This window comes from Marmota flaviventris, chromosome 4, assembly GCF_047511675.1.
Source record: "Marmota flaviventris isolate mMarFla1 chromosome 4, mMarFla1.hap1, whole genome shotgun sequence".
In the NCBI taxonomy this organism is placed as follows: Eukaryota; Metazoa; Chordata; class Mammalia; order Rodentia; family Sciuridae; genus Marmota; species Marmota flaviventris.
The window spans coordinates 72,361,594-72,376,156 of record NC_092501.1 but is presented as its reverse complement, the minus strand read 5'-3'; the positions used below and the strand labels follow the sequence as shown (position 1 = coordinate 72,376,156).

Below are 14,563 nucleotides of genomic sequence, written 5' to 3'. Positions count from 1 at the left end.
TCATTTATTTATGGGGAAACCATTCAACATGTTCTTAGCTGTTTTAGAGATATATAGTACATAATTATCTATAGTCAACCTACTGTGCAATAGTACATCAGGATTTCTTTTTCTAACTATGACTTAGTATCTGGGTTTTTGAGGAGCCAGCTATGAGGAGATTGCATCCTCCTCAGGTGATACAACCTTGTTTTTGTATACTGCTTTCCTAGAATCTTGGATATGATTTTTTATTTCACCAATTTTCTGTTTCTTTAAACTAGACATTTAATGTGTGTGTGTGTGTGTGTGTGTGTGAGAGAGAGAGAGAGAGAGAGAGAGAGAGAGAGAGAGAGAGGAAGAGAGGAAGAGAGAGAGAGAAATATTCTCTTGTTTTCTGAGGGTTTCCATGTTGTTCGGCTTGATAATGCCTTGCATTTTTTTCCACTGTTTTCTCTTTCCTTACCTGACTTTTTTCTTTTTTGACTGGGGATTGCAGCCATGAGTGTTTAACCACTGAGCCATATCCCTACTCCTTTTTATATTTTCCTTTAGACAAGATCTCACTGGGTTGTTTAGGGCTTCACTAAATTGCTGAGGCTGGCTTTGAACTTGTGATCTTCCTGACTCAGCCTCCCAATCTACTGGGATTATAGGCATGTGTCACAGTGCCCAGCCTGACTTTAAGTGAAAGAATTTCCCCTAATTCTAAACTTAATACTTTTTTTCTTTTTCGTTCTTCCAGGGTAGTTCCATATTAACATGTAGGCTATTAACATGTAGGTGACTTTTAAGCTAATAATATGGAGTTAACTCTAACAAGAGTTCCTGGTCCACCTTTCCTAACCCCTGAAGAGTGTCTATCCTCAAGGGTCCAAAGTTGTACCTCAAATTAATTACAGTCTTACTGTATTTAATATGGTTGTGACTCCCAAACAGATTCTCCTTCTATATTCTTTCTACCTTTCACTGCCTCAACGATATCCCTTAATTTCCACTTGCTCTTTACAGATAGTGTGATGCTAAGCCCTCTGGTTTTACCTACTCATTATTATACATTCCTCATATAAATGGTCTCATGATCACCAACTGGATTTAGGCCACTAACCAGATACTCTATCTTCAGCCTCTTCCTTTAATTCTCTCTCACAGCATTTTCAAATTAGCCTACCATATACATTGTTGTAGAGACACTATTTCACCACATAAAATTGTCAGAGCTGCCATTATCCCAACATTCAGAGCTCCTGGTGAGTCCAGACATACTTGTGAACTTATTTGTTACATTTCTCAACTTTCCACAATCTCACTGGCCAGTTAAGTGTCTCAGAGCTTCCTCATGAATCGTGCTAATAGACTTCAGTGTGTTTATACTGTCTTTCCTAATGCTTTAGAATTCAAGTAATAATGCCACTTCTTTCCAAAGTCTTTCTGATTCTCCTCAGAAGTAGCCACTCCTCATTTTGGATACCTTTAAAAGTTTATTCTGAACTCTTCTTACTTCTTCCTTACATGATGATTAGGAAGATCACATGATGGTTAGTTTTTGTATGTACATCATCTCTAGTAGAGGCTAACCCCAAAATGATATCTGTAGTATACTTTTGAAACTTCTCTGAGTATAATAATGCTCCAATAAAGCATGAGTCTAATAGAAGAATACATGAATGGATAAATGTGGAACAAGGGAAACAAAGGAAAACTGCTTCTGAGGTATTCATAGAAATTACTATCATTTGGTATTTGCCTCATTTCTTTGATTCTAAGGAATCAGCACAGAGGGGCCTCAAAAGTAAGATTCGTGAATCCAGTGGGATTGTTCTCCACCCAGTGACCCTTGCACTCAGCATCTAACTCCATCATCTTGGCATATGATATCTGTTCCCTCAGTTTCATCCACATAGATGTTCATTGCCTGTTTTACAATTCTCTTTGGGTCAGCCACTCAGCTTTTCTGTAAACTTACCCACCTACACTGCCATGAGTAAAAGTGCCCAAGTGGGTTTACCTAGTATATATGTCCAAGTGTGTTCTTGAAAAGTCAATAATCTCATTTCTGTGGTTTAGCATTCAGGTAGTGATAACAGCAAGCCTGAATGGGTAGGAGAAACATGGATAGGCATCATGAAACACACTTTTGATGTTTCTAAATATATATGTCCATGTCTAACACTGAAGCTTTCTCCAAAAGTGTCTTTCTAAATGCTTCTAGTATTGGAGTCTCTGAATGGGAGAATAGAGCAGATAACAAACACATGCTAAAGGAATAGCCCACTTTTTAATGACAATAAGAATTATTCTTCAAAAAATTTACCTAAATTGAGGTGGGGGTTCATTCTTCCTTTCTGAATTTGAACTAATACACCCTCCACTGCAGACTCTATCATCCTGTCTTATTAGTTTATCCCACAAGGTGGTTTGTTTCTTTAATTAAGAGACCATTTTTTTATTCTTTGTTTCATTCACAAAATTCCCACAATGCTTTGGCATAGACAGGTTTGATATTCAACCATTATACTTGCTGGAGTTGTTACAGTATTAAAATAATTACATTTTTGTGGTCAGCTGCAACTAAAAAAAAAAAAATTACCTAAATAGCTGGTATTAGTTGAGTACCTTCTGAAGAAAAGGAATTTTGACAAATACTTTAATCACATGTCATCAGTTATCCTCAAACTGTCTCTCAAATAATGAGCTAACTAAGGTGAGGTTCAGCATGATTAAAAACCTTATTTAAAATCACAAAGCTAAATGACAGAGTTAGGAACTTCCAAGAACAATATGGAATAAGAATAAAATATAGAACTCAATTAAAATTGAAAACATATGATATTAATAGCTTCATAAAATGGTACCTAATTCCCAACACATATGTATGTTGCTGATATGAATGTGCAATATGCTTAGTACAGGAATGTACTTACTCTCTGTCAATCACAAGGCAGGTTACGGCTTCTGCGGCAATGACGTTTGCTGTTCTCACATCTTCCCTGTATAAAAAAATATAGAGAGAGACATTAGGATAAAACAACCTTTAATATCAAGGAAAATTGTCCATTGTGATTCATTCAGGAAACATACCAAATTATACAAACTCTTCTGATTCAGTCACTTTCAACTTTAAGCTTTGTTCATGTTACAGATTTCTTTGTCTTAAAGAACCACTGCATCCTTGTCATTAATCGTGCAAATTCTGTAGTTAAAATCCAGTTATTAAAATTTTTAAATTTCGAGTTTTACTTACACAAGTGGAACAGCATTGTATATCCTCATTCCCTTTGCTCTTTGGGGAATTCATGAATTAATTGGATGATGACAAAGATAATAATGGTCATGAATAGATGAAAGTTTTTAAAGCATCTGAAGATATACTTCTGGAAATTGAGTATCTAATCCACTCATGTATGAATTTGTCATTGTTACCTTGAGAACAATGGATCTGTTTTAATTATTTCACTGCTTTAGAGACCCTGCTTTTATGTATCTAACTATTTGGCAATTTATGACACACAGCTCTTCATCCATTACAGAGCTTATGGTTCTTCAAGAGTATTCGAAAAATCTTAGTCACACCAATTGAAGTATACAAAAACTGTTTCATTTGTCACTGCAGTAATTTATCAACCTCTTTGACCTTTAAAAATCTGCCATATTTCCTGTTTTATCCAGTAGTCAAAGGTGAATGTGATAAATCAATATCTACAATTATTTTCAGCCACTAAAAATGTCATTGCATTATTGTAATGATAATATTAAATTATAATGAAAATGCACTATTTTCCTAAGATAAAAATTCCTATGCAAATATAATTAATGATAAATATGTTTGAAATACATTACAGAAACAAGTACATACAATAAATATAAACAAATAAGTACCAACAATATAGTATTAATAATTTTATTCTAAGAGTCATAAAACATGTCTCTAATAACAGACTTTTAAATGATTCCAGTGAGTTTTTTACATTTTTTAAAATTTTACATATACTTCTGAATTCTGTATTTTTCTGTATTTTTACCATATTTCATTGTTGCTATACCAAGATGGTAAGGTTATATTTGCTTTAAAGAAACATAGAAACAATCAGTATTTAATATTTGGTAAAGCCAGTTCCCTATCACTAATATACTTTAAAAAAAAATATCTTGACAGTACTAGCATTTGGCATTTCAAATAGACTTTAATCTTTCTACTTCTCAAGAAACCCATATTGAGTTTCTGGTAGATTCATATTATATTTATACATTATTTTAAGAAGAAAGACTTTCTGGTGACATTATTTTTTCCATAAAAGAAGATGGCGTGACTTTCTACTTTTTCAGATACAGTTTTATATCTTTAAATAAGATTGCACATTTTTTTTCCTTTTAGGTCCTGACATTTAATGAAAAAGTATTATTAGGTGTTTCATATTATGTTTCTCTATAAGTGACATTCTTTTTTGATTTGTTTCTCAATGGTTATGTTATTAAAGAAAAAATAATCGCTCAATTACAGTACATTTCTTAATCCACCCATGATACTAAACTCTGTCTTGACTTTAAAATTTTTATTATAGCCTCATCAACTCCCAGTATGGTCCTCCTACTGCCTCCCTCACATTCTCTGCCTTGCAGCCAAATTGGCCTCCTTTCAATGGCAACACATCACCTCCCTCCTGCCATGAGTTTTTCATAACTAGGCCTACAAAACTCCTCTCCAGCTGTCTGTCTAGTTCACTCCAGCTTATCCTTTAGATTTCAGGAGAAATGCCTTTTCCTAGGGGATGCCATCCTGAATTAACTAGGTCAGATTCCCTGTTTACTTCTTCTTATCACCCTACCTATCTCTATATGCAAGCAACTATCACCATTTTTAATTTATACATTTACTTATGTGTTCATTTCGTTAGTACCTCTCTCTCTCTCTCCCACTAGACAATGCTAGGGCAGGGACCATGGCTAGTTTTATTTCCTATTTTATCTCAAATACCTGACACAAAGGAGGTACTAAAAGTGTTTGCTTCAAGAATGGTATGAATATCATATTCCTGAGGTCTGAGGCAGTGAAGCAGAGTTGAGGATCTGGAATCACAACCTATGTAAGCCTCAGTGTCCTTGTCTATAAACTAAAGATGATATGAGTGCCCCATTCACTGCATGAAATTAAATGAGATCACCAAAAATAAGTTTGTCATTGTGCTAGGTACACAGAAAGAAGTGTGGCCTACTGTTTAATATTTCTAATTCTTCTCATCTCCAACATTATCTATCATGATAGCCCTTACGGAGGCTCTGTTTGGTGTTTTATAAGAACATTCCTACCCAAGACTAAAGTGGAGATTTTTCTTTTTGCTTCATAGCATTAGACAATGTATTTCCAACCATTATGACTTTCTTAGTTTGAATTTTTGGTAAACACTACAGGCAGAAAACATCAGTAATACCCACCAAGTTTTTCATAAATTGTGTGGATGATTTATTTCTTAGAATGTTATTTATGGTGGCATAAGTTACTAAAAATTGCTGCTAACCTAAACACAAAAACAATAAAAACATTAATATCCTTTTATAGAGATCATATTAAAACTTGCTTTCTATAACTATATTTTCACCTTGACTAGTTAGAAATTGTCCAGAGTTTAAAAAAAAAACATACACAAATATGCCTCATTTAAACATATATTCTGTGCATATAAATTTTTAATGTATCTATCACAAATATCAAATATTTTAAGATTTTATTATATTATCTGGCCTAAATTGAGTATACTTTAAAAATGGAATGTAATTTCCTTGAAACAAAAAAATATCAATATTATAAAACATAGATGAGAAAAAAAATCAAAGATCAGAAGAACACTTTAATCAATAGAAACATAATATAAGTATGGGCTAGAACCACCTTACTACATTAACTAGCTTAATACATTAAAATGACATATATATATATATATATGCTAAAAGCATAACACTGGTTAAAGGCAATAAATTAAATATTTGTAGGGAATTTTATATATGCCACTTACTATGCATCTAGCATATGTCAGTAACTATATTAAGCAGTTCACAAAAATCCCATTTATACCATATAACAAACTGAACATGTGAGGCTAGAGATTAGGTAATATACTGGAAGTCAGGCATAGCTAATATATGCAGCCCTAGGATTTGAATACAGATCTGTGTTCAAAATTAGTTCTTTCCACAACAGTACACTGTTTTTATGTTCCTCTATAGAGTTTAATTTGAAAAAAAATCTAAATTTATTAAAATGCAGAATAAATTTGGGGCAATAGTCATAATGTCTACCATTATAAAAATGGTATTTAATTGTTAATAAAATCAGCACTAATATACTTATGGGTGCCCAACTGCAAAATTAATCTGATGAGCCATTTTGATTTTCAGCTTATCAGAATTCCTATACATGATTATGTCCTAGTCTGCTATGTTGCTTTATAATATTGTTACATAATAATAGAAAATTACTGAATGCCAAGCCCATTCTGCACTGACCTAATGTTGACCCTGCAATATCATTGTATTTCTACTATTAAGGTGCTTAATGTCTTGATGTTTCTTTATGCAGGTGTCTAAAAATTGTATCCCTGTGCACTGTGAGAGCTTTTTTCTGAAAATCTAGTTTTGAGATATATATGTCATGTTAGGAGTAGGGTAGGGAAACTTCTAATGAAAGAATATTATTGATGCAAACTGCCAATTCTGTGATTATTTGGTATGTTTATATCCTTTGTGGTCCAAGGGCCATGGTAAAAGCAAATATCATTTGGATTTAGATAGGAAATATCACACATTTATAAAATGCAGAGGTCCTAAAAATCTGTGATTTCATTGAACATTTCTAAATATACATAACTATTATCATATTGATTTCACACAGAACATTACCTAAGTTAGCACGGGTTTCAGTAATACTAGTTTAGACATGGGAAAAAGAAAAGCAGGATTGTATTATTTTTAAAAGTTGAGATTTCTTTCTTTCTTTCTTCCTTTTTTTCTTTCTTTTTTCCAAGTTTTACTGTTTGGCAAATCAGGGTATTTAGAATTTAGAATTTTTGTCACATTAAACTCTGATAACCGAGCACATAAACATTATACTGTTGTGAAAAGAACATGCCTTTGAGGACAGCCTAGATATGTATTTCATTAGCACACATTAGCTATGCCTGACTTAGAGTATTACCTAACTACTTTAATAGCTTCTAAAAACAGAATATACACAACTTTGAAAAAGATTGACTGTGAAAGAATTTTATATATTAATAAGATAATGCCAGATCTATTTAGTTACAAACTTTCACTGTTCACATGCTGCCTCTGTTTGCTCAGTACACTAGGCTTGTACCTTTATAATACATAAATGTATGTGTATCTGTATAATAGTCCAGGTTTAACATTCACATTTTCTTTAAAAATAAAATCTCATTCATCCTGTTCTGGCCTGTATATAATTGTTTTCAGCATGACAATTAATAAACATGTATTATTGCAAAAGGAGCTACTGTTTGGCAGATTAACAAATAGTTTCAGAAACTTTCTATTGATTAACAAATAATAACAGTCAAAGCTATGCAGTTTAGTAGTGGTCTCTTTTTAAGCATCTTTGGAGGAGTTAGAAATTCCTTTCAATGAAATTATAGAGCATGAAAAAATCCCCAAATATTTGCAAACAGTTTTCTGTGCACTGACTCTGATATTCCTTGGACTTCATCACTGGAATCTTCATCATCGCTGTATCCCAAAGTAGAGTCACTGTCAGTATCTGAATAATCCATAGCAAGGGTTTGCATTGACTCTTCTTGTTCTGAAGCAATTCTCTTGTGTCTCATGACTACTAAAGAACTCTGAGGTACTTGGATATCTCAGGGGAACAAATGTGAGAGTGTATGCATGAGGCCAAAGCAGAACATAGTTCATGCAAAGTGGCTGTCAGAATAGGGGCTCTCCCTTTTCAGCTCTGGAACAGTGTGGCTGCTGTCAACAGTGTTCTTGCATTCCCTCTGTGCCAGCCCTCATGGAAACTGACACTCCTCCAGTTGCTTATGAACTCACAGCAATCCATGGGGCTGAGCCCTTCATTCTATGTCATGTGCACTAGTTTAATGTTCCAGTTAAGTTGGGTTCACATTAGACAAAGCAAATCCTTTCAACATCAAAATCGAAAGCAATCTTACCACAACAAGTAGGATAATCAAAATGTATAGGATATGACAAGGATCAAAGGGCCACATAAAATGAAATTATAGTACTGAATTAACTATGAAGAATTGTAGAGCTTGTGGCAAATCTGACTGTTCTATTTGAAAACTTATCCCAAAGCAGATAATTGTTTTTAAGAAAAAGTCATATTGGGCCTTTTATGGATTCCACTTCCCAATTAGTCCCAAAGCTATTTCTAAATGATTTATACCTTCAACACTCTAATAACACTCATATACTAAGTGCAAAATCAATTAGTACATGGAAATTATTACTACCTTCTAACAATGTTTGGCACAAATAAATGTTAACTAACATTATCAAGAAAGCATGTTACCTTTTAAAATATACTTTTTCTCTTGAAACTCTGTTCCCTAATTTCCTAGAATAAATAAGTCTTCCAATTCCTTTATGATACTAATTTCTCTGTTTATTTTTTCCAGATCTTTTCCCCAATCCATGGAATTATAGTTTTGTTTTTTTCCTTCAAATTTCTGATTTTGACTTGCTGTTTTCTAGCTCTGACTTCTCTCATGGGGGAGAACTCACACTATCCCATGTAATCAATTACTAGTTTTATATTATTGTCTTGAAAATATTTATTTCTAAATGTCTCCTGCCTTTTAGTGGATATCCTCATGTCAAAGTCCCACTACAACTTTCAACTCAGAACTAACTCATTTTCTCCTAACTGTAAAACCATTGTCTTCCCTGGGTTTTCTCTTTTGGCAAATGACATCAGCATTTTTTAATTCACCTAGACTCAGAAAGAATTAGATTCACTTTTTATGCTGCCCTCTCTGTCATTGCATATGTTTTCTCCTATTGATTCTATTTTTCTTTACCTCTGCTATCTACCCATTCTTTGCCTTATGTAATGGTTAATTTGAATTGTCAATTTGATTGGATTAAGAGATGCTGAACATTAAGAGGCTTCTGGGTGTGTCAATGAGGATGTGTCTAGGAATGTTTGGCATGTGGGATAGTGAACTGAAGTGGAGACACTCCCTTAGTATGGGCAGCACCATCCAATAAGATGGTGGCTGATGGAATAAAAGTTGGAAGTACAAGGAAGCAGCAGGAAATGCAACCTCTATTCTTCTTGACCCAGTTCTTGACTGCTGCTGTGATCACATGAGGACATCAGACTCAGTCCTTCACTCTTCCAAAACATACTCTACCAGTGATTCTCCAGGGAATTTTCAGAAGCCTTTGGTCTTAGACTCCGGTAGCATCATTGATCCCTCTTAGCTTCAGCCTCTTGTACTGCACAGCTACTGGTTACTTCAGCTCTCCAACCTGCAGATGACCTTTGTGGGCTTTCCAGCTTCTGGTCGTGTAAGTCAAAATAATAAATTCCCTCTTTATAATCATATCTCCTTTTGGTTCTATTCCTCTAGAGAACCCTAATACCCCTTCTCAGACCATGCTCAACTTTGGGCCACCATCATCTGTATCCTAGACCACTGATTGGTCTCTCTCAAATCTCCTGGCTCCCACTTTCTTTTCCTTCTAATCTATATCTCACTTGGTCACACATTTTACAATACAAATCTAATTATGTCAACACTCTCTGCACAAGAATTTTCAAAGGAAACATTCCCAGAAGAAATTTCAACATTTTCTTTTAAAATTTAATGTCCTCCACTATATGACCCACCATCTCACTGCCACATGAGCTAGTCTGTGCTCACTATGACAGAAAACTATGTATGTCCTTAAAATATACTGGCCACTAATTATGTGAGACCTGTACACATATGGCTGGCTCCCCCAAGAACCCTTTATTCTAGTTCAAATGTTCATCCAAGAAAATTTTGATGATCCTTCAATAGCATTTCTAAAGAATAAGAAAACCTTTTGCACATAAGAAATATTTCTACATATAATTACATAAAAGGTAAGAAAAATTCAAAAATAACACCATCTACCAGAAAATAAATAACATTAACACCTTGGTGAATATTCTTCCAAACTCTTTATTCTTTGCTATTTATATTTTCATGAATATAATAAAAATAAATTTTTAATAATTTCAATCAATATTTACTGAAGGTAGTTACCTTCTGAATGTCTGAACTTGCAGTCTAATGGGGAGAAAGATTAAATTTGTAGGCAAATGTTTAATTGAAAATGTTGATCAAATAAATCCCAGGCAGTCAGATACTAATAGGGAGGCTCTGACTCACAATCAGGAGAGCAGATGCACTTTGTGAGGACATTAAAAATTAAGACTTGAAGACTGAATTGGAGTCAGCAAGACAAAAAGTCAGAAGGACGGTATTCTAAGAAGCACAAACACCAGACACAATTGCCATGAGATAGGAAAGAGCTTGTTGTAATGCAAGTTCAGGGACTGAGGAAAGAAGGCACAAGCCAGAGAAGCCAAAGAAAGGAGAGCCACACCAGTCAGTGCCCATAGGCCACTCTCAAGATGCATATTTATTTTTTTAAGGGACTAAACCTCCTTTACTCTACTATATTAAACAAAATCTTTAAAATGAGTTGGAAATCTTAAATTTGATTAGAGGAAATAAATCATACACCATGATGGAATAAAGGTCCAAGGGAATAAGTTTAGTTAAATATTTTTAGAATACAGATAGTGGCCCCCACATAATAAAGTAAATGTTACTAAATAGCCATTACAGTCTAAGGAATTTATATATAAATAAATAATTTCTTCTAAACAGAAAATATGAATTCTGCCCTTTAGAATTCTGTAAAGTAGAATATAGAGTAATGCAAAACATACATAATAAAGCCAATGTGTTATCAAGGATATATATCAACTTATGATCAATGTAGACAAGTTTAAAGCAGATTCATTTTCTGGAGTTTACTCAAAGCAGTCTATGGTTTCTCCTCGACAATACAGACTCATGATGTAATTCTCTTCTTGAGATAAAGAAAGAAGCTAGACTAGGACTTCAATTAAAAATACACTACAAAGATTGTTTTCTCTGTGTCCCTTCCTTCCTTTCTGTCTTCTAGATGTGGTCTCACCTTGTTGTCCAAACTCATAATCCTCCAGTCTCAGCCTCCCAAGTACCTGGGATTACAGGTGTATGCTGAGCCAACTGATTTTTGAAAAAGCTGCCAAGAACACACAGGATGGTCTCTTCAATAAATCATTCTGGGAAGGCCAGATGTTCACATACAAAAGAGATGTGACCCCAGTAACTCACCATATATAAAAATCAACTCAAATGGATTAAAGAACTAAATATAAGCACTGAAACTCGGAAACCACTAAAAAAAAAAAAAATCAAGAAATACTACATGAGGTCAGTCTGGGCTGAGAATTTTTAGACATGATCACAAAACATGAACAGTAAAAAAAAAATTGAAAAATGGGATTATATCAAAGTCAAAAGTTTCTGAACAGCAAAGGAAACAACAGAGTGAAGAGACAACCTACAGAATGGGAGGAAGTATTTGCAAGTTATACAGTTGACAAAGGATTGATACCAGAATGGGCAAAAGATCTGTTTGGAAATTTTTCTAACAAAGACATAGAAATAGGTCTGTGAAATACTGTTCAACATCACTAATCATTAGGGAAATACGATCAAAATCATAACATTATACAATATACAGTTCGAATGGCAGTTATCAAAAAGGCTAAAACCGAATGTTGGGGATGAAAGGAGAATTCTTGAAAACTGGTGATGGGAATGAAAATTAGTACAGCCACTGTGGAGAACAGTATGGGAGGTTCTGCCAAGAGTTAGAACTACCACATGATGCAGCAATCCTGCTACTGAGCATCTATACAAAGGAAATGAAATCAGTGTTATCAGAAAGACATCTGAAATTCCATGTTCCTTGATGGAAACAATCAAATGGCTCAAAAAATGTGGTATATATATATACACAATAGAATACTTTTTTAGCCATAAAAAAGGCAAAATCTTATTATTTGTGATATGAATGGGCTAGAGGGATCATGTTAAATGAAATAAGCCAGCACAGAAAAATTACTACTTCATATATGAATACTAAAAATATTGATCTCATAGAAGTTGAGAGTAGAATGATGGCTACCAGAGGCTGGGGAGAATAGAGAAGAAAGGAAAAAGGGAGAGATTGGTCAATATGTACAAGATTACATTTAGGAAAGAAGAATAAGTGCTGGTACGCTTTTGCCTGGTAATGTAACAAAAGCTAAGAATAGCACATTGCATACTTTAAATATTTAGACAAAAAGATTTTGAATATTCTCACAACAAAAAAATTACATGTTTAAGGAGATGAGCATGCTCATTTCCCAGATTTGATCATTGCCCAATGTGTATGTGTGTGGAAACATCTCATTGTATTCCCAAATTATCTGTAATTATTGGGTATCAGCAAAAATAAGTAAAATAAAACAATCTAATTTTATCATTAATAAAGAAAATTATTCTCTATGTAGAAAAATTTAAGTGTTTATAAATTTAAGTGTTATACAAAAAGTAATTCCAAAGTGTGTTCATCCTGGCTCCCTGGATAGCTATTTCCATTCAATGTATTAATTTACTTCCCAAGAGAATATATACCTTCTTAGATGGATATCCAGGAAAGGCATAATGACTAAAAAAGGGTTATTAAGTTGGAAGAACTCAATTTTCACATTCCTCCTTATATATTACTTCTGCTGGGGTGATGGCATAATGAAATTTTACTTGACGTGAATTTCACATTCTATGGCATGCTTCAATGACAATGAATATAGATATTTACTAGATTGAACCAAATGAAATTGCTTTTTAGCAGGTTAAAAATAGCTGAATACTGGCAATTTCATATGGTTTAACCTAATATATGGAATTAGTGAAAGAGGAGGAAGAAGCAATTGCTATTTCTTTTTCTGTTGTGCTCCTCTTTTTTGACACTAGCTGAATTGAGTTTCAACAGGAAGTCATACTTCTTCCATATTCCATAGTTGAATGAATTAATTTCCATGAATTTTAAGATGTGATTGATGTTTTTTACTCCTTCTCTCTACTCATTACAGATAATTCTCTTTACATTTCATTATTGCTGGTGTAAGAAATTACCACTGAAGAAATTTTGAGACTAAATTTGTTTCTTGTTAGGGTACAAATGATATTTATTCTGTATTTTAATTTTAAATATTAAATTCTTTGCAAAGACCTTACAAGTTTAAAGAGGTCTCCCCAAAAATGATTTTATAGAGGGAAAGAAGATCTTGTTGTTTCATGTTATTATTTTATTAGCAATTTAGAAGTAAATTAGATATCTATTTCTATTGTTTTCTGAGGAGCCCATGTGGTCAGTTTTCTGAATGATTTATATATATTTTAAGGGGAGAAAACAGAAGAAAAAATGTTGTTTTATTAACATTTTGTATAATAAGTCTTGTAGTATAACATGCTTAGATGCAATGATTTTTTATAATTTTCCTCTTATCCCTAACTATCCCTTTCTCTGAACTAGACTTCATAAAATAATCTGGACTAGGATAAATCAGGTTTTACTGATTTTACTTTTCAGATTGTAATGCATGCAATTTTGTAATGTGATGAGCAAAAAAAATTGAATTTGAAAGTATATAAACAAATTTTTAGTGGGGGTTCATGGAGTCATAAATATATAATGAAATAAAATAAAGCATCTGTTTTTTCCTTTGGTTTCCCTTCTTTTGCAGAATGGAAAAGTAATTTTTCAATTTTTCAAAGTAGAAGAAGTGAAAGCATATTAGAGTGATGGCTGTATCAATGGACTACTAATCTCAACTAAGGCACAAATGAGATGAATGTTAAATTGCACAGTCATGTATTTCAAGAAATTGTTACCTGTGTTCTTTCTTGTAGGGAATTGTAGGCAACCTATTAAGAGAGTGTCTCTTATTTCTTGTTCTATTGCCAACTTGATATATAACCTCTAAAAAATGTTCCATTCTCCATTTGAATTTTTCACATGTAGATAGGTGTTCAAAATCACTGCTGCTTTTTTTAAAAAAAAATAATTAAGGTTTTGCAGACATGCACACTTTTTAAATGTTCTAATCATGATAGTTTTCAGTGCTCCTGAGATGAATTCATCCTGAATCCAAGAATATTTCTTTAGGTCAAAAATGATATTTTAAGTATGTAATTGTTATGTACTATTTAAATATTAAATAGCAAGTCATAGAAGCTCTGAAATAGATTTTCATAAAAATATTTTCTCAGTGACTAAAATGTATCACATGCACTTTGAATAAAAACTGCAAATGCCAAATCACTACATACAAAGTCCCTACAGTCAGCATTAATTAGAAAAAAGAAAACCAAGCATTTGATTTATCAATCAATATTTATCAATCAATATTTATCAATCAAAATTTACCAAGAACTTTGGCATGCTTTTAACTGCCAAGCATCTTTTATAT

The 14,563-nt window shown here is 33.2% G+C and overlaps 1 protein-coding gene across 3 annotated transcripts in view; it reads right to left on the bottom strand.

The window, feature by feature from the left end:
• Prkg1 (protein kinase cGMP-dependent 1) overlaps positions 1-14,563 on the bottom strand; it is a 1,193,620-nt gene that overhangs the window by 123,292 nt on the left and 1,055,765 nt on the right. For 2 of the 3 annotated variants that reach the window (XM_027949240.2, XM_027949239.3), the window contains exon 8: positions 2,904-2,969. In XM_027949240.2, coding sequence (XP_027805041.1) covers positions 2,904-2,969 — 66 coding nt within the window. Of the gene's footprint in view, positions 1-2,903; positions 2,970-7,674; positions 7,788-14,563 lie in introns of those variants that run through there. The other variant, XM_071611255.1, reaches the window with a different exon arrangement.